Here is a 20,447-nt window from a genome sequence, read left to right as displayed (position 1 = left end):
AAAAGGTTGTTTTGTCCCAAGAAAGTTGAAGGTTTGCATTAAATCTGCCCATATTAAGTAGTGTTTTAAAATATACAGTCCAGCTGCACATGCCCAGGCGATTTCCCACGAGCGACCGGCTCTCCAGCACCGCCGCCGCAGCAAAAGATACGACCTGGCAAAGCAAGCAGCGTTACCCACCTCCAGCCACCACGCCTGCCCGGCGCAGGGCAGGAGGCGTACGATGATTTACTGTAACGTCCCAAGCGCTGCCCGCAGCCCCTCGCCTCTCTGTGCAGAGCTGCCGTCCCCTCCTCGCAGCGAGCGCAGGGTGACACCAGGAGTAATGCCACTTCAGAGCTGGGTGCAGATCCGTTGCTCGATATAAGGGGCAGACCATGGCAAAGCATCCGCTCCTTAAGCGGTGAAGACGACCCACCAGCACGCCCAAGAGCCACGTCTGATCCGGCAGGCTATGCTGGTGCAGCCACTAAAGCATGTGCATGGGGAACTGGCACCGTCACACTCTCAGGAAGCTGCAGGCTGCCATTTCTGCACGTTTTACCTTTAAAGAAGACAAATTAAGGGGAGGGGAAAGCAAGCATTGCTCAAGTGGGATTTGACACCACACCAGCCACGGGTAGCACAGGGCTCCCTGCAACGACACACCAAGCACACGGAGCAGAGCCTGCAAGTGGTGTCTCCCTCGGGCACAGTGGCCACTCAAGGAGGGACAGCAGGTGCCCAGCTGGCAGCAGAGCCAAGAGCAGCCCTGGACCTCTCCACCACTGCTGACCAAACCGATGGAGACGGGTATTCCCCCTGACTTTTTCTAGGATGTTTACATCTGAACCAGCACTGTCACCCCCGAACCAGTATGAGCCGCCTTAAGTCTGCACAACACCTTATGGCCATACGGGATGTCGGCTACACTTTGTACAAGTGAGCAAACATCATCTCCACTGCCTCCACAGCCTGACCTTATCGTATGGTAAGGAAAGCTATAAAGGCACCCAGAGAGGGGGGACCCGGCTGGAGCTCCCTTGCTTCCCCAGCGCTGCTCAGAAGTGCATTGACAGATTTCTGGGAAGCGTTCGGTGCACTGAAGTTGAGCGCATCGATGGCACAGCACAGGCACACGTGCCAAACGCAGCAAAAAGAGCACAAGCACGTCATCACACGCCAGCCACCAGAATAAGAAACATCAGCCACCAGGGAGGAAGGTCTGCACTCATCTAAGGGCTTGACCCAGGTGACTACTTTAGCTCTCAAAAGCCACCCTATGTGCTACAGGCACATTTCAATTTAACGTAGCCTATCAAAAAATATGGGACATTTTTGACTAAGTAAGGAGTAAGAAGTGCACAAAAACTATGCAACCCAACACCCCGGAGACAAAAAAAAAAGCAACAAAAAGTCCAAGCCTTGCTGGCCTTGCTGTCTCCCACCGCACGTCCCGGCTGGCAGCACTGCTGTCAGCTCTGGACTTCACCATAAGCCTCACACGACGTGGTGTCCCCTCACACCAGCAGCTACAACTTACACAATCTCCCAAAACAGACTTTTTTTTTGTTTTCAATTGGTTTTCTGTCTACAATAGCATATAAAAACTGGAAAAAAAAAAAAAACAAAACAGAAAGCCGCCACAGCAGGCTGGCAATATGTTCATAGGGCACAAGAATCAAGCAAGAACTGTAACTGAAATTAGCCACAGAAGTCTACTAATGACAATCTGAAGGCTCTGAAATCTTATTAATAATACTGATATAAATCGATTAGTGAAAATAAGAAGTGCATCAGCTAACCAGTGATGGGTAGGAAAGCATGAAGACTTAAAAGAAAGGGGAAAAAAAATGCTTACATCATTCTGCAAGGAAACTTCCTTGTTTCCCTACAAAACCAGCTCAGCTTTCTTGGTGAGCTTAGATAGTTCGTTGTTTTGCCTTAAGGCTTCTTCCCATTCCTTTGGCCCAGCTCTGCATCCGTCACCTCTGCTCTCCTCTTGAAACACTTCTGTCTTGGCTCCCGGTTGAGGCACATGCGTGCGTGCTGCCATGCTGCTCAGCTGCACTGTGGTTCTTAAAACATGTTTTGAAGTCCAAACGAATACGCTGAATAAGTTTAGATTTTTCAAACATGGTACACGCCATTATCTACTCTTAGTTTTCTTTCTGATCATCTCCTTACTTTCCTTTTCAATCACGTTATTATAAGCTATTAAGCCAGACATGATTTTTTGGGGGGTTATACAAGTTTTTCCGCTCTTTCAAAGCCCTAGAACTAGGGACAAACACAAAATTTCTCTGCTAAAGAAATAACCACCATAGAGTGTTTCAACAAAAGTCTCCAAGTCCGCTGGATTTTGAAAGTCTTTGGAAAAAAGCTCTACCGCTGTGCAGAGAGCAGGCGGGTCTTCAGTACGGAAGGAGCCTGGGAGTCTGCCCAGCTAATCCCCACGGTCTCATGCTGGGTAACAGAAGACTGTTGCAAAAATATCAGCCAGTAGCCCCAACACGGATCCAGCTATCTTCTTCCCTCGCCCTTGTGCCCATTAACTCCTTCTCCCTCAGAGCTCCCAGAAAAATGAACTCATGCACCAGTTCTGCATGGAAAAATCTGACTATCCCACACAAAACCACCAAAGGGTTTTCTTTTTTTTCCCCCAGCTCTTGGAAAGTGTCGGAGCACCACAAATAAAAGTCTTCCACCTTCATAGCCATCTGTGAGCCAACGTTGCTCGCTGTCTGCCGTAAGTCACCCAGAGCAAACTGACCTGCAACGCCTTGAGTTTATGATGCCGCAACGTCTCCACTACAGCAGGACTCAGGATTTTTTGCCAAGAAGGCAGAAGCTGCTTAATGCCACCCTTGTATCAGGGATGCAATGTTCATCCCTGTTCGCAGCTGATCAAAGGCTGCCCCAGCGCAGCCTGGGTCTGCTGCGGCTGCCCAGCAGAAGGGGGCAGCTGGGGGTACCAGCCTGGCCCTGCCGCCCACGCTGTCTGCCCCCACGCAAGGCCATCAGCAACCTCATGAGACATAGCAAACTCCAAAGTCACCACAAATAACCTCCTGTCAGCAGGCACAGAGCACCCATTTCCTGGAAAGGGCAGCAGAGGCTGGTTCCTTGCCTAGCCCAAAGCATGCCAGGGCAGGAATACCATCCCACCCCGAAACACCTCCAGGAAACAGGCATTATGGAGGGAGCAGCAGCACATATGTTGAAGATGACAGATCAACGCAGTTGTCATGAAATCACCACAGCCTGGCAACTGAAAGAACGTCTCCAGCTAATGACTGAAATTGTCTTCTGGAAAGCAAAGATTCCAAACTAGTTTTTAAAAAGGAGCTTGATATGCTTATGTATGAGGTAGAAAGGGGTAACTACTGGAGACAAAATATTAAACTTGTGGTAGGATGTCTTGGGTGTCCAGCTTGCTAGCATCCTCCAGGGGGGAGGGAAGGGCTTACGGTAGAAGCCAGGCTCCGGCCGATCCTGGCAGAGCGAGTGGGAGCGTGTGTGCACACGTAGGGGGGAGCACCAGACAGAATTCTCTCATTGCGTTTCCATTCTGTGATTATTTCTACTTCATTTTCAAAGAAATTTCCAAGGGTCTTTGCCTTTGAGTCCTCACATGGACCACAGCATCTCAAACTCATCGTCATCTGAAACAACTGCCACACTTGGGACTGAGGAACTTTTCTTTCAGCATATAGTGGTTACTTTGCTCCCCTGAAACACTGAGCAAAATTCCTTCACAGGATCATTTGCAAGTTCTGTTCACAGTTACCATTTCTGAAATATCCAAAGGACCTGGAAGAGCCTCTTCCTCCAGCACATCACAGTGGCAGCTTATGGACTTTAACTATGGGTAGAAATTTGGAAGAAGGTATTGCTGTGAGACTGCTGCAAATGCAGAGAATGCTGTAACCTCCAGTGTACGCGGACACTCGGCTTAGTCATCCATGTACGGGATGTAACACCGACCGAGCAGTCGCTTGTTCTCCTGGCACGTGAGTCAATGTTCCTGACGGGCAGTAAAACAGCAGCAGCTCCTGCCAGCTTGGACAAAGACAACCCAACCTTCACCAGCTCAGCTGCCATGGAGCAACCAATATTGGATGCTAAACCCACACCTCTTGAACGCGATGCTCAAAGGGATAGCAAGATTTTGACCCAAGTATTACTACACCTGCAGTTCGGTGCATTGCTCCACAGTGTGGACAATCGACCACTTGAAGAGCGTTGCCACAAAGCGTTCACTGTGTTTGGTTTGGGTCTCAGAGACTTGGGACACGCAGTACAGGATAACTTTAAGGACATGAACGCTGGGCAGTCAGAGCTTGGCTGCCAAAGAAGTCAGAGTATTAATCAGATTTGAGAGGGAAACCCAACACAAACCTTCCCAGAAAGCTTCTATTTACTAAATGGAAATAGCACCGTGAACAAGCGGCTCCTGGACTCCGTCCCAGGTGCTGTGAGAGCAGCACAGTGCCCTGGCACAAGGCAGGGTGCAGCTCAGACCTTTGGCAGCTCAGCAATGAAGCAGGTTCCCTCCTGCCAGTTCAGTTACAGGCTCCCGTTCAAGTCAGTCCCGACTGAGACTCATCTATATTAAAGCAAGTGACCAGCCCCAGAAACATTTCATGTCTTTGCTGAAATAAACCCTGCATTCACACATTCTTCATTTACAGTTTATTTTTGTAGGGCGGGAAAAAAAAGCAGCCGTATTGACAAATCAGACTTGGAATTTCCAGTTCAAGTCACAGAAGATCCCAAACCACGTCCCTGATGGGGAAACAAGCTGAGCCCTGTACACTCGCGCTGGAGACACGCATGGGCCACAGACACCAGCTCCCACCACTCCTGTCTCAACCCTCACCACTTCCACGCATGCAGAGAAGATGCTTCTCCTCTTTGCTCCGCTGCAGTCCTTGTCAGCAAGATCAGCAGGGATGAAGCCACTGGAACAGGCCAGAGCGTAAATTCTTGTTCTCAGCCCCGAGGACGTCTATTACTGACGCACAGTGACAAGGCTTTACCTGTAGGAAACGTATTTGGCCAGACAAGCTCCAGAACATTACTCCAACTCTTCTCAGAAAGAAATAAATTAATTAGAAACATATTTTAAAATAGATTTTGCATTTCTAGGAGAATGCTGGCAAACTCGTGCAGATATTCAACAACGTGTGCCCCCAGCACAGCAAGAACTCAACTGCCAAGCTGCTGCCTAAAGCAGCACATCTTCAGACCTTTACATCCAACCCCTTCTTCTTCCAACAGAAGTCCGAGCTCATTCACAACTCCTTTGCATAAACCTGCATACACACTCATACCATACAGTCACACTTTCTAGTTAGAACAGTTGGGCTACATCAGATCAGAAAGGAAAGAGTTGACCTCTACTTTTCCCCAAATCAGTAAGGAAACCAGCTTTAAAAGCAGACATGAAACCAGCTTTAAAAGCAGACATGAAACCAGCTTTAAAAGCAGACATGAAAACAGCTTTAAAAGCAGACATCCAGACACCCCGGCTTCCACAAGCTGACTGTTCCCGCTACCCCAAGGCAAAAAGTACCTTGAAGAAAGGACAAAACTCCCATGTCTATCCTCAGCTCTGGGCCACTGGTCTTGGCCAGCCCTGCAGGAAGAGGTTCTGATCATCCTCCCCCTTCCCACCGTCTGCCCAGCCACGCTTCTGAGTGGGACAGGAGGAAAGAAGACGACATCAAAGGTAGGGTGAGGTTTGCAGTGTTTGGCATGAGACCAGGTCCTGAACTGACACGGTTCAGGAGGGGAACTGGTCTTTACAGGAAGACTCGGACATGGTCCCATCATTCCTCAGATGGGATTTCCAAATGTAATGCTTTTATCTTAGTCCATAACCCCTCCCAGGTCAAAGCAACACAGCCGTGTGTTTTTAAAGGAAACTGTTTTATCTCTGTCCACGAACCTCTTCAAAGTACAAACACTTTGCTCTCTGGTCCAAAAGCGAAGTGATGGCTAATTCAGTTCAGAGAAGTGCTTCCAGAGAATTAGGTCCAAAGCAAACCATAAAACCCTTTTGGTTCACAGAAAAAAAAAAAAAAAAAATAAGCCTAGACAATAGCTGATAAAAGGAGCGACTCCCTTTCGGCTCAGCTCTGTCTGCTCCCAACAGCTGTCCTCCTTACGCCACAGGGCATCTCCTGAAGCACCTCAGAAAGATGAGATAAATTATTCAAAACACAGACTAATTCCTGGCGCTTGGACTCTTTGTTCGCTCCAGGATCAGTGCGAGCCGTCTGCTTCCTGGAGGGCTCGCTCTGCCTCCAGTAAAGGGCAAACACAAAGGCTTCGATTTGCAGAAGAGGAAATCAATTTAGCAGCTAATAAATACGCAATTTGTGCAATATACATACTCTCCGTCTCCCTTGATGCTCATACAAAAGTTAATGGGCCGTACTCTAAGCACAAAGTTATTTCACGTGAACGGCAGTTTAGCTCGTTTGAGAGCAGGCGCGGGAGGGAGCCGGGGAGCGCGGATGCTTGGCAACACCATGTTGTATTTCCTCGCAAACAGCAATAGCAGAGATCCCTCCACGGAGGGCTACAGCCTGAGGAGTCAAGGTCACGCATTTTGGAAGATGCTCTGCAGCATCACATGACGGTCCTGACGCAAATCCAGGCCAACGATCCCTCAGACGCCGGGCTCAGGGTCTGTGCAGGCAGGGAGCAGGCATCCAACGGGCAGTGCAGACGTCTCCACCAGGACCTTTGCTTTGCTTACTGATAGTCTGGTCTCCTCTCAAAAATTCACAGACTCTGCGCACAGGAACTTAAATAAACCTATGACATCTGACAAAAGTAACGCTCGCACCTTTCCACCTAACCACGGGGAGGCACAAACACGCTGCAGCTGCACTAACTGCAGAACTTACCTCGAAGCAATGGCAGCCTAAGCACATCATGGGTATCTTCAAGATTTAAAGCCTCCCCTCAACCAAAAGAAAGCCCAGTAAGATTGCAGATGCCCATAAGAGACAGCTTAACCTAATTTAAAATGAAGCGGAGTGAAAAGTTTAAAGCCAAAGTCGGCAGCACAGCCTGTCCAGAACACCGTCTCCCGAATGCAGATGCTCAGGCCGACCCGAAGCTCTGCCGAGGCACACGCAAACGCTGAGGCAGAGCAAGTTTGCGATTCTCCCTTCCCTCCTTATTGCCATTTCTAAATGTATTTGGCTGCTCAAGTTTATTGGTTGTCTTTTACATCCTTTGGTTTAAAATTAATCCCTCCGGTCCCCTGGGTGCTCGAAGTTTACATGTTAAATCACATGAATTAGTCCAAATCTGCCCCACCGCACATCTCCCTGCAGTCTATCCTTTCCTTAGACTTCAAGGAGGGCCTTGGAAAAAAAGACCACTATAGTCAGACACAGTTACTAAGAGGTAAAAACACTGGGATTAAAGGCAGGCAGGAAGCTAATTACCTCCAATATGGTGCTCTTTTAACTCGTAAATTATTGTACACCACAGCAGCGATTTCTTACACTTGCAGCTTGCCAGCACAACACAACTGTGGAAATTTGCTTGATCCTTGACAAGCAAAAACACACACACAAAAAAGTCCACCCAGAAAAAGAGGAGCCAGATGAACTCCTTGAGCCCACCGCCCACGCTGCCCACTCCAGCGATGCGCCCAGGAGACACGGCAGCCGGGGCGGCCGCAGGAATTCCTTTGGCAGCGGGACAGCCTGGCAGCAGAGAGGCGCCTCAGCGAGTCAGAAGCATCAGGCTGTCCCGCCGACGGCACGCACCTCTGTCCTGCCAGCAACGCCAGTTATGAGGGCTGTCTGGCCTTAGATGCTGACACAGTGTCAGTGCCCGACAGGAGCTTGCGAGGGGACCTGCTTCCCGATGCGAGCAACAGCCTTAGGCTTAGATTAGCTTAGCGGGCAGGGGATTTAGGATGAACATACCCCAGTGTGCCGTAAAGGCACGGTCTGACAGGTGATTGAGCCAAGCCACCGCGCTCTCTGCCTGTGCCTGGGAAGGTGGGGTTCCCCCCTCCTGCCACAACCAGCAGCACTGTCCTGCTCCTCAGGGAGCTCTGCCCCCTCCGGAGCTGGGACCGGTCACGGGGTGAGGGCACCAACACGGCCTCAACACAGGAGATGCCTCCAAGGTGAACAGATAGAGAGGCTGTATATGTTTAAGGTACCAGCAGCCAATACAAAGCCATTAACACAGGAATACCCCTCCGAGAGGCTGCTGCATGTCGTCATCACCCACAGTGGCAGTTTTCAAAGCATTTCACATATGGCGTAGAGAAGTCCACCTAGCAAACCTCAGCACGGGATCTGTAACAGAGACATGTCCAACAACTCAGCAATGGTACAAGGAATTGGGGTGGAGACAGACTCACAGCAGAAATTTGTCTTGTTTGAACAACTAGAAGAACCCCAAACAAAAAACCAAAGAGGGCTTCAAGGCTGTGCAAATCCTTCCTGCAACCCCATCCCAGGAAAAGGAGTTGCGATGTACCCTCCCTGCTATTTCATGCTTTATGGACAGTGACTTTACCCCTAGACGCCTTCAGAATAATTTAGAGCACTTCCTTTCTCATCAATTTTGGTAACTAAATATTTTGATATTTTAACAGTCACCCTAAATATCCAAGTCCGTTGCCTACTGAGAGGGGTGAGCCTCACCCCTTTTGTTTCAGACACCCTCCAAACAGAAGCGCCACCATCACCAGAAAGTAGCATGTGCATGCGGAGGGATAACTAACGTGCATTAGCCATTCCACTGTCAGAGCCGAGGAGAGACACAGTAGTCAAGTTACCTATGAGTGGAACTGAAGAAACACAGGTGAAGTGTCTCTCACTAGGGATTTACCACAAGTTAACTACCGCACGTTAATTAATCCAGCTATAGCAACACATCTTTTTTAAAGGAAGAAATTTTTCAGCACTCAACAGGCATTACACTATCATTTACCCACCGCTCACACATTTATTCTGCTACCAAACAAGCCTGCAACATACAAAGAAACGTGAGGATCTAGAAGACAAACAAAAGCCCTTCGCAGGGAATGCCAGCAGGCTCGGATAGCACAGCACAGGATTCACATTACTGAAGACACCGGTCAAATGAGCAGCACAGTGACTGCACGGGAGGCTGCTGGAGGAGGGCTCCTCTGCCAGCAACCAACCACCAGAAACCAACCAAAATGATTTAAAAAAAAAAAAAAAAAAAACCAGCTTAAAAATGAAATAACTACTGGACCAATTGACTAAGACACAGATTCTCCTGAACTGGTGTCTTTACAAGGGATGGGGCTCCTCATTGTAGAGGAGGTGTTAGAGCCCCACTATAAATGACCAGGACCAACACAGAAATCCACAAAACATCTGTTCATCCCTTCAAAGCAGGAGGCCAGACTGTACCATAATAATACTCCATTCTGACCAGAATATCCATGGAAGAGCCCACACCCCGAGGTGACAATTCTGAACCACAACCAGAGGTCCCTACCCACCCTGACCATGATTCTGTAACTGCCAAAATCAGCCAAGTTTTCTTCACCTCGCTGCTGCAATTCCCACCTCCCTGAGCTGACTGTTGTAGTCTCAGCACGCTGCAGAAGGGCAACAAAAACATACACATCTAAGGAGGCATTTGTATCTTTGGTCAATATAATGCAGTCCATTTTAAATAAGGTACGTGAGATCTGGGAACACAAACAGCACCTTTTGAAAGCTGGTCCAGATCAGTCCACTCCAGCCTTTGGGATGGTGCCAGAAGCATCACACCCACTTTTGTACCTTCTTTATAAACAACACTTCAGTGAAACTTGGATGGACATCTGCTGCCGGTTCCTGCCCTGCAGGGCAGAGCACTACACAAACACCCCACGCAGCTTCTTTCTCATGAAGTTTTTCTTTCCAGCCTTCACAGGCTACAGCAGCTATTCCTCCTATTGGGAAGCACACCTCCATTTTTCTTTCAACTCACATAAAATCTTAGCAAACCTAAATCCAGCAGAAGACATCAGACTTCAAAGGCAGCAATCGCATCCCAGCTGTAGGATGCTAACAAGGTGTTTATGTTTGTTTGATACATGCAGAGCTTAACATGGTTACACAAGACTCCTGTAAGTAATGCTTCACTGCATACATGCCAGGATTGTGAATAAATTTAATTTGGGGGACTCCTCAACAAAACCAAGTTTGGAAAGTAAACATTTTCTTTTCTTTTTCGCTTTCTCACAAGACTCATCTTTCTCTGGCTGGCCAACCCTCGTTTTGACAGGCAACGGTGTTATTTCCACTCTCAGTGTGGAGTTATTTCCACTGTCAGTTCCATCAAATCAGAATAAAGTAACTGAAAAATCATCCCAGCATCTGATGAGACTGACTAGTAATTTTGGGTTGCCCCTTTACCAGGAAAACAGACATATTAAGAATGTCAGTTGATTACAAGTAAACCAAAATGGAAAGCTGAAATGGAAAAACATATGCTTACATATAAATACAGCCCTACACGTGCAGGTGTGCACTGAGACTCAAACACAAAGCAGATATGGTCAGCCATACCCTGGCAGAGAGACGGTACAGGAATAAACTGGTAGGCACAAATGAACTGAAATACACTGGTTTGCTCACCGCACAACTATCCTTACCTTCCAGACTACATGCAGACGTGTCCAAGTAGACACACACCCATCAAGCTGACAGATCTGCCAGTGTCAGCTTGCACCAGCGGCGTGCGTTAACACACACCAGTTTTATAATTCCACTGCGGGCAAGAGTAAGCGCAGTCACCATCTGATTTTGTTCAATCAGCTCCCACCTGCTAAAGATACAACTCACTTTGCCTACTTTAGAATAAGAGCAGGTTAATTAATACACAGTGAAAGATAACGTGTACTTTACTACCTACTGAGGACAAGGATTAATTCTCCCCTCCAGTTCCTTCCCTTTTCTTATCTTGTTCTTTTCTATCTTCCTTGTTTTCTTATCTACATCGTATGTTTCATTTTACCTGGCCATTCATACATTGCTTCATACCTAACCTGCTGCTTGCTTGCTGCTCCCTTTGCTTCACAACCCTCCACCTCCCCACTGTCTTCTCGTTCCCCAAATTCCCCTCTTCGAGGTTCCCTAAGCAAATCACCAAGTTTGCTGGGGCTCCTCTCACCTTCTCCATCCATTACGCCCTTCTGCTAAGGTAAGTGCACCCACCAGCCTTCTGACACTGCCCACATTGCGCCTCAGCAGATCCAACATCTCAACATCAAGGCATCGACATCTCGTTCCTCTCCTCCTGCCAGGCCTCGGTCCGGGAGCACCTTCAGCAGCGGAGAGAAGAGCTGCTCTGGTCAGCCCTTGCACTCACAGAAACACAAAGAGGATGAGGAGGATACAGGAGTCATGGCATCTCTTACCGAATTCCTGTACCAAGGATCATACCAGCCACAGTGATGCCCACAAATGGTTCTGAGTAGTATTCTGCTTTTGACAGTGTTGTCTGAAGTAACTATGATTACCCCAAATACACAGCGTAGGTTACACGCTGACACCAAATTTACCTGGCCACGGTGACCGAGAAAGTCCACCGCAGTGCTCACCAATTCTGTCATCTGCCAAACACGAACGATTCTTGATCTCTCAAAAAGCCTCCCAGAAGCTCTTTTCTGCCAGACAGAGAAAGATACAGAGCAGAGCATCCTCATACAAGGGCAGAAACCCATCTCCCAGCTCCGGTATGTCACCGATGTGCTGAATGGCACCCAAGGGCGAGAGCAACACTATAGTTAGGCTCTTGATGCGCTTATACCCCTTGGCAACCTCCCAGCCCGGGCTCCTTCCTCACGTCCACAGAGGTCTCTCTAACCAGGTACAGACCTCCTCTGATTTTTGTCAAAAAACAAAAAGGTTACGGCTGGAGCAGGGTAGAGAAGGCAAAGGCCTCAATGGGGGACCAGACAGGACCGCATACATGAAGGGAACTGCGAATCCCAAATTCCGGCTGAAGGGGTCGGGAATTCCCACTCAGTACATCTGAACCATCATGTGCACTCTGAAAAGACGTATACAGTATGTATGCTCTGCTTTTGAAAGATCCCGGAGCACACCAAGCAGCAAGTACTTCAAGAAGTTCTAGTGGCCTCCAGTCTTCCCGAATGCCATACGCAGGAGCTGAAATCATAACAGCCAGTTATAAGCGGTTCCAGCTCTTGTTTGGCACCGGAGGTAGGACAAGTGATTCCACAGGTCACAATTAGAATCAAAATTCTTCCTATGCCTTGGAATTAATTATATTTCCAGATTTCACACCACCATTCTTTAAATGATAACTTTCTACATAATGTCAGCAGTAAAGACTATCACTAATTTTGGCAGCGAGAGAAATGCAATTACAGTTTGGGTGTTGTTTTTTCTTAAATCACTGTCAAAGTGGGATCCTACTTCCCAAAGAATCTCTGTTTTCTCCGCAAAACATGCGGGACGTTAAATATGCAGGACTGTTCTTGGACTTTTAACATTACACATAACTGAGGAGGACAACAATTCTTCACACCAGCAGTCACTAGCATCCAGTTTGCACATAACAAACAAAAATTTCAAAACCTTCTCAAAAATTATGAAATAGGACCTATTTTCAATACTTAGAATTCCAGTTCTCCTTGGTCTTTGAGCTGTCAACCGTGTCTTGAACACGGCACCATCAACCACACTGGCCAGGGGGACCCTTTGGGAAGAAACGAAGGTCCTAGGTTCATAGCCATGAACAGCTGACACAGGCAGGAGAAGACACAAGCATGCAGCTGGGGCACGCAGAACACTAAGGGTGAGAAGACCTGAAGCAACCCCTTGCTTGATCGTGAGGTTTGAGGGCCATAGCTGCACAGTAAGTCCAGCATGAGGACAGCAGGTGTCTCTTCATCCCAGTATCGTCACCTGGAGGGGCTTTAGCCTGCGCACATCAAAAACACCGTAGGATACTGAATTAAAAACAAAACAGGGTGGCCTGTAGAGACCTTCTGGATCTGCCACCCTAGCTCCAGACATCAGCACGATGGGCCTCAATTTCCATGCATTCTCATTTCTCCCTTGTACCACCACTCTCCACCTTCTCCCTACCCCAACCCCTTCCTAACTCCCCGACAGCAGATACCCCTTCTGAAACAGAACCCCGCTGCAAGAGGCTCCCATCTAGGCCGGCCTGCCCAAGCACATGCCCTCTGGGCACAGGCTCCAAAAGTGATAGATTGCTCTCCAGAGAAGCACTGCCATGGCCCCCGTGGCAGTGGGACTTGTCCCACCCTCTCCTGCTACCACCACCTCCCTCACAGCAGCAGTTGCACAAGCCGGGTCAGAGAGCATTTCTGGCTGAAAGTTAACTGCGGAAAGCTTTTTTTTTTTTGTAATATAATTACTTGTTTCCAGCTTAATGACTTCCCTACTCCACCTCACCATACCATTTGAGCCAATTAAATCAACACTGATGCAGTCCTACCTACTCTTCTCCCCACCCAGCAACACATTCCCGCACCTCCCTCGCGCCAGTGCTTGCCCAACCCCACCACGAGCAAACACTGGGCATCCAAACTGCGGAAAACTCACTGCTTTGTGGTGGGTTTGCTTTGCGACAGCTCAGCTTGCCTCGGACGCGTCAGCAGGGAGCCAGCAGGGCACATGCTGTGGGCAAGGCTAGTGTGAATCGCCGAGAGCAGCCATGCCTGCGCTGGCAGACTGCAGACACGTGCAGCCCCTTCCCATCCCACCCACAGACTCCCTCGGCTTTGCACAGGCCGTCATGTGGTGGCGGAAGGTTGTCCTCCTGGGATGGAGTTTCCAGGAACCTGCTCCTCCAGAGCCCACCCAGGGCCCTATGCTCAGCTCCTCCCAGGGCACCTAAACACTCATCTGTTACCTTAAAAAAAAAACCCAACACCAGCTTTCACCAGAAGCACTTGTGTCTCACCAAACTGGCCTGTCGTCCTGAATTCATATTTAAACAGCCACTTTGAACCAATTACAACAGAAGCGAGACGGCCCTTCCTCCACCTGGAGAAAGGATAGAGATGCTCCACCAGGGCAGCACAGGTTCCGGAGCCAGGGTGCAAACCCAACTCTCAGCCCTGAAGATACATGGGAACGATTTATAAATATGAAAAACAGGGGTCAAGTGGAAATACAAGGGGCAACACGGAGAGCTGTAACACCACCACAACGAGGCTATTTCTTGTTTTACCACAACCGCTTTGGCATATCGCGGTCAAGTTTTTAATCCGTGTGCTTAATTCACAAGGTTTGGGAATCTGGTTTTCAAACGGGTGTAAACATGGATCCCATCACCTTCCCAAACAGGTACCCACACCTTCATCGAGCAAGCACAAGAGCTTCACATGGTGGAAGCTGCAAACAGCAAAAATTCACCTTTTTATTCCACGTATACCAAGTTCTTTAGTTTATACAATCAGCTCTCCGCCCAAAGAGGTCCCCATCAGTCTCCGTGCAGTCTATCCCGGCAGGACAAAACACAGACTATGGCAAACAACGGTGACAAACGTTATTTGCTGAGAGCACCTACACCTCTCCCACAGACCGAGCGACACTTCCTTCTTTTATTAAAAAATAGAGTTCCCAAAACCGGGCAAACAGCTTATTTAGTATTACCAACCCTGTACTGAATGAAAAAAAAAAAAATAAATAAACCAGCGCTGCATCACTGCAGCCTAATGAAGCCTAAACTGTTGCTCAAGCAGAGAGTATTTTTCAGTGGCCTAACTTTAAAGGAAAAACTTGAAAGCTGTGGCTTTTCTGAAAAATAAACATCGGTGGTTTTTGCACGACTGCTCAACCACCACCAAGTGCAGGCGGGAACCCGGCAACACGACCCTACTGCAACACCGTAAATTTCCACCAGAATAACACAGAACCGAACCAGAAGTTCCCCGTTGCACTGCTGCTGCTTAAACATCTGCCTTGAGAAAAAAAAAAAAAAAAAAAAAAAAAAAAAACACACCACACAACCAAAACACCACACGACGGGACGCAGAGGGGGCCGGGACAGAGCCGGGGCCGGGCCGGGTCAGGGCCGTCCCGCCGCGGGCCGCAGCGTTCACAACACCGGCCGGGCCCGCGTCCCAGGCAGAGACCGCTCCCGGCGCCCCCCGCTCCGGCCGCTCCCCCCCCCGCCCCTTCCCCGGGACGCCGCTGCCTGCGGCCTGCGCGGTCACCCCGGGGAGGCCGCAAAACCGTTCCCGGCTAGAAGCAGCTGGAGCCGCGTCCAGCCGGTCATTGTCCCGCCCCGCGGCTCCCTCCTGCCGCCCGGGGCAGCGCAGCCCCCGCCGAGGGCAGGGCTCCGGGGCGGGCTCCGCGCCCCTCGGCGGTCAGGGCCACCCTCCCTCCCGGGGAGCCCGCCGGGCGCGGCGAGAGGCGGCAGCGGCTGGGCAGGCCCGGAGCGGTGCCGGGCTGAGCCCCGCCACGACCCCTCCACCTCCCCCGGGCAGCGCCGCTCCGGACGGCGGGCACGGCCGCGCCCCGGCCCCGCCGGGCTCCCCGGAGCCGCGGCCCAGCGCGGAGGGCACGGAGCGGCCGGCACCGCCAGCCGCCACCCCCTACCCCTCCTCCCCGCGTTCGGGGGTTCGCCCTCGGCAGCGGCCGCCCCGGGCAGGGCCGGACCGGCAGCGGGCACCGCGCTACCGGGGCTCGGCCCGGCCCGCCGCGGCCTAGAGCGGGGCGCGCCGCCCGGCCCGGAAGCGGCGGCGGCCGGGCCGCGGCCTAGCGCGGGGCTGCTTACCCTGCATGCTGCTGGCGGCGGCGTGCGCCGGAGGGCCGCCCGCGCCCGGCCCGCTCCCGCCGCCGGCGCCGGAGCCGCTGCTGGGGCTGGGAGTCGCCATTGTGTGCGCGGAGAGGGAGCAGCGCGGCGGCTGCAATGCAGCAGGGACCCTCCCAGGCAGGACACCTAGAGCCCCGCCGCCGTATAGCAGCCGCCGCTGCAGCCGCCCCGTCCGCCCCCGGGCTGGGGCCGCCGCTTAACCCCTCCCAGGCGGGGCGCCCGCAGCCCCGGCGCCCTGCGGCAGCCGCTGCGGCGGGGCGGGAACGGGGGAGCCCCCGCCGCCGTCCGCCCCGGGGCCGCGCTCTCCGCCGGACCCCTGCCCACCCGGCCCCGGTGGCCCCAGCGGCCCCGGCCGCCGCAGGCAAGAGGGGCATCGCCCGCTGCCTTCGCTCTCCGCCCCCCGGGAGCCCCGCGACCCGCCGGGCCCCACCGCCGCTGGCCCCGGCAGCCCCCTGGGCCGGGGGGTCCCGTCCCCCCGCTCTGTCTCCCATCTTGGTGCTCAGGAGGCCCCTGGAGGGCCGGCGGTCGGTCTGAGCAGTTTTATCGGATTTCTCATCTTCAGCGGTGACTTCTCCGGCTCAAACAGCCGCTTGCAAACTTCTCATGTCTTCCCTGAGACCTCTCCCCTGCCACCGCGGGGCACGGCTCCCTCCGGTGATTTCCATGATGGCCAGGGCATCTTCCCCTTGCTGCCACCATCATTCTCCTCCACTTGTTCTTGCCTCCCTCACCCACTGCTGTGCATCCCGGCACAACGTTTCTGATCCTACCTCTAACTCCAGCCTTAGTCGTAGGGACAGCACATGCCGGGAATTAGAGCAGTGAAATGGGTTCCCCAGAGACAGGGGCTCGCTGCTCTCCGGCCCGCTGCATGATTTGGGCAACTCCCTTCACCTGCAAGAGCCTTTGTTTCCTCATCTGTGTAACAGAAATGGTACTGGCCTCCTTTATGAATTGGGATCCGCTGATGAAGGAGCTGGACGCCCAAGGGCTTGGCAGCAGCGTGCAGACTCTCCCCGCTCCTGCTTTGCCCAGGCTTCTCCATGCTTCTCACGAAGGCAAACACCTCAAGTCCTGAACATGCGCTGGAGGTACCTCCAGAAGCTCCCAACTACCACCGTTTGTGCAAGTGCAGATGCAGTGGGGGAAGAAGGTTGGGGCTGGAGCTGCCTCCCTTCTGGCCTTCATTTTTTCTTCTTTCTTCCCCAGCTTAGCTCATATTTATTTCTCTTACCTCGTATTAAGGCCAAGATTTTTCATTCCTCTTGTGCTTTGAGCTTGGGAAAGCATCTTCTCCTGTCTTAGAGCCTTCTGTTTTTCCTGCTCAGCTGCATGTGGGGTCAGGGAGATGGGCTGAGACCCAAGAAGTAGTCCCTGGGGCACAGAAGGAGCCTGACCTTCTGCCGGAATGCTGCTCTCCAGTTAATATCTCGTGCTCTGCAGAGCTCTCCTTTGTCAGGAGGTGGGAGAAGGGGACAGAGTTAGTCTTGACCATCTCCCTATTTCTGCTGTATCCTCCCAACTCCTGCTGGTCTGGCAAAGCCATCTTCCTCCCTGTCAGGCATGCAGCTTTCCTTCGGCTTGGGGAACACCATCACCTCCTCACGCATTCCAGCCAAAATCCCAGAAACCTATTTGCCATGTTTGAACTCAAGTTGCCACCCTACACCATCCCACGCGGCCTCTGCTCTCTAGGGGGACATTGCTGACTCTTTCAAAGTTGTCCCATCCACTGCTTTGGTTGGGGAGGAGGACAAGGAGGCACTTGTACCCAGAGCTTCCCACAAGAACAGCCCTTCCTGAATGTGGTTTGTGTGGGCACCACGGGCGGTAACAGTCAGTGCCAGTGCCTGGCAGAGACTGTAACAAAGACCACAGACCCCATAGCATGTGGCAGCACAAGCACACGTGTCCAGGTGAAGGTGTGTCCTTATCCTCTCTTCCCCTATTCCCATATAGGACAACCCACCACCTAGCACAGAGCGGGATCCCAACCCTATATCTTCATCTACCTAAACAAGGCTTTCAACACTGTCTCCCACATCATCCTCACAGGCAAGCTTCGGAAGTGTGGGTTAGATGAGGGGACAGTGGGGTGGATTGAACACTGGCTGGCAGATAGAGCTCAGAGGGTTGGGATTAGTGGCACAGAGTCCAGTTGGAGGTCTGTAACTAGCGATGTTCCCCAGGGGTCAGTACTGGGTCCAGTCCTGTTCAATATATTCATCAGTGACCTGGATGAGGGGACAGTGCGTCCTCAGCAAGTTGGCTGATGACACAAAACTGGGAGGGGCGGCTGACACACCACAAGGCTGTGCCACCATTCAGTGAGACCTGGACAGGCTGGAGAGTTGGGTGGGGAGGAACCTAATGAAGTTCAACAAGGGCAAGTGTAGCGTACTGCGCCTAGAGGGGAATAACCCCGTGCACTGGTACAGGTTAGGTGCTGACCTGCTGGAAAGCAGCTCTGCAAAGAGGGACCTGGGAGTCCTGGTGGACAACAGGATGCCCATGAGCCAGCAATGTGCCCTGGTGGCCAAGAAGGCAAATGGTCTCCTGGGGTGCCTCAAGAAGAGTGTGGCCAGCAGGTCGAAGGAGATTATTCTCCCTCTCTACTCTGCCCTGGTGAGGCCACATCTGGAGTATTGTGTCCAGTTCTGGGCTCCCCAGTTCAAGAAGGACAGGGAACTGCTGGAGAGGGTCCAGCAAAGGGCTACTAAGATGATCAGGAGATTGGAGCATCTTTCATATGAGGAAAGGCTGAAGCACTTGGGTCTTTGTAGTCTGGAGAAGAGAAGACTGAGGGGGGATCTTATCAATGCTTATAAATACTTAAAGGGAGGGTGCCAGGGGGATGGGAACAGGTTTTTTTCAGTGGTGCCCAGTGACAAGACAAGAGGTAACAGGCACAAACTTGAACATAGGAAGTTCCATCTAAACATGATGAGGAATCTCTTTACTTTGAGGGTGGCAGAGCACTGGCACAGGCTGCCCAGAGAGGTGGTGGAGTTTCCCACTCTGGAGACATTCCAAACCCACCTGGACACCATCCTGTGCAACCTGCTTTAGGTGACCCTGCTCTGGCAGGGGGGTTGGACTAGATGACCTCCAGAGATGGAGATGGTTGGTCCCTTCCAACCCTGACCATTCTGTGATTCTGTAATGCCAGGGAGCACTGAGGATGGCTGAAACGCAAGGAAACAGTCATGGGAGCAAAGCATAACACGGTGGATGGGCAGTGGCCTCAGCAGCGAGAGCCCAGACCTGAGCAAGGCGAGCAGGGCAGGTCCCATGGCAGTACCCAGGTACACCCTGGACTCCAGACACGTCTACTGCAATGCGGCAGGTCTGAGGTTAAGTCAAGCGCCCAGGTCAGGGTCTGGCTCATGGCCCCAGGAAAAGGCCAGGCACAGCAGTAGCACAGCTAGAATGTATCTTAGGTGGGAACCAAAGTAAAAGCTTTGGCTAAAAACAGCTCCTGAGGGAAAGAGGGAAGAGTGGTTTCTTTACCCACCTCCCCCCCAGGGCTTCTCCCAGCCTGTTTTCAAAGTGCTCCAAAGCTACCTGATGCTTGTTAAACTGCTTGCTCTTACCAGCAAACTGGCCTTAAATGCTGAGAGTTAAACTCCTGGGGAGGGGCGCAGTTCAGGTCCTGACACAAAAGACGTTTCCCCCACCTAGTTCCACAACTTTCCTTTCTTTGCCCTCTCTTGCTTAAGCCTTTTCTTCTGCCTTAACCGAGAGTGCAGGTCCAAAGCTGGCATCTTGCGGGCTGTGACACAGAAACGCGGTGTCGGCTGGTAAACGCTGGCAGAAGCTGACAGCTGACCTCTTCTTTGTGCCACCTGTGTGTGGTTTGCTTACAATTAGGTAAAATCCTACTGTTTATCCTTCTCCCCCCTGCAAATCTGGGAGGATCAACAATACCTGCCCTGACAGATGTTTGTGAAACCTGTTCTCAAAGACCTCCAGTGATGGAGATTGCGCCATCCCCCAGCAATCTGCTCTGGCACACTTCTATCCTGACGTTATCTGATAGCCTAACTTAAGCTTTTTTGTCTGAGCTGAAATCCTTTATATGAAATCCTTCACATCCCATCCTGCTCGCTGTGGTCATGGCCGCCTTTGGAATGACCTCTTAGGCTCCTGATGACTGATGTTCCCCTTCCTCTCCTCACTCCTGATTTCTACAGACTACATCAGCTCAATTCTTTCATCTTTTCATGTTTTCTGTGCCTCCCAGCCTCCTCACTGACTTTCCTCAACTTTTTTTCTGTTGATCTGCATTTTTTGTAGTACAGGGTCCCTAACTAGGCGTATTACTCCCACTTCTTTTGGAGGTTACACTCCTGGCTCACGGTGTTTGCCTTTTCCGTTGATGGTGTTCAGTTTGCTCTCTGTTATACCTTGGACTCTTTTTTTTAAAAACTGCATCTACCTGGTTGTTCCCTCGCTTGTTTTTGTGTCTCTCACTGTTCATAAAGCTTATGCTCAAAGTTGTATCTGTAGAATTTTGCCCCATTGGTTTCAGCCTATTTCTCCCATTTGTCAGGCTGGTGCTGAATCCTGTTGTTGCTGGCCTTCACAGCCTGGAGTAATTTACAGGTTTAATAAGGCAATCATGGGTGTTAATCATC

At 51.3% G+C, this 20,447-nt stretch overlaps 1 protein-coding gene across 1 annotated transcript in view; it reads right to left on the bottom strand.

The window, feature by feature from the left end:
* MAP2K4 (mitogen-activated protein kinase kinase 4) overlaps positions 1–15,871 on the bottom strand; it is a gene marked incomplete at its 5' end in the record, with an annotated part of 101,947 nt that extends 86,076 nt beyond the window's left edge. The window contains one exon of the mRNA XM_082491955.1: positions 15,772–15,871. Coding sequence (XP_082348081.1) covers positions 15,772–15,871 — 100 coding nt within the window. The remainder of the gene's footprint in view (positions 1–15,771) is intronic.
* Between the last annotated feature and the right edge of the window lie 4,576 nt (positions 15,872–20,447).

Source organism: Vanellus vanellus (genome assembly GCF_965231255.1).
Source record: "Vanellus vanellus genome assembly, chromosome: 17".
NCBI lineage: Eukaryota > Metazoa > Chordata > Aves > Charadriiformes > Charadriidae > Vanellus > Vanellus vanellus.
This window is presented reverse-complemented; position numbering and strand designations above follow the sequence as displayed.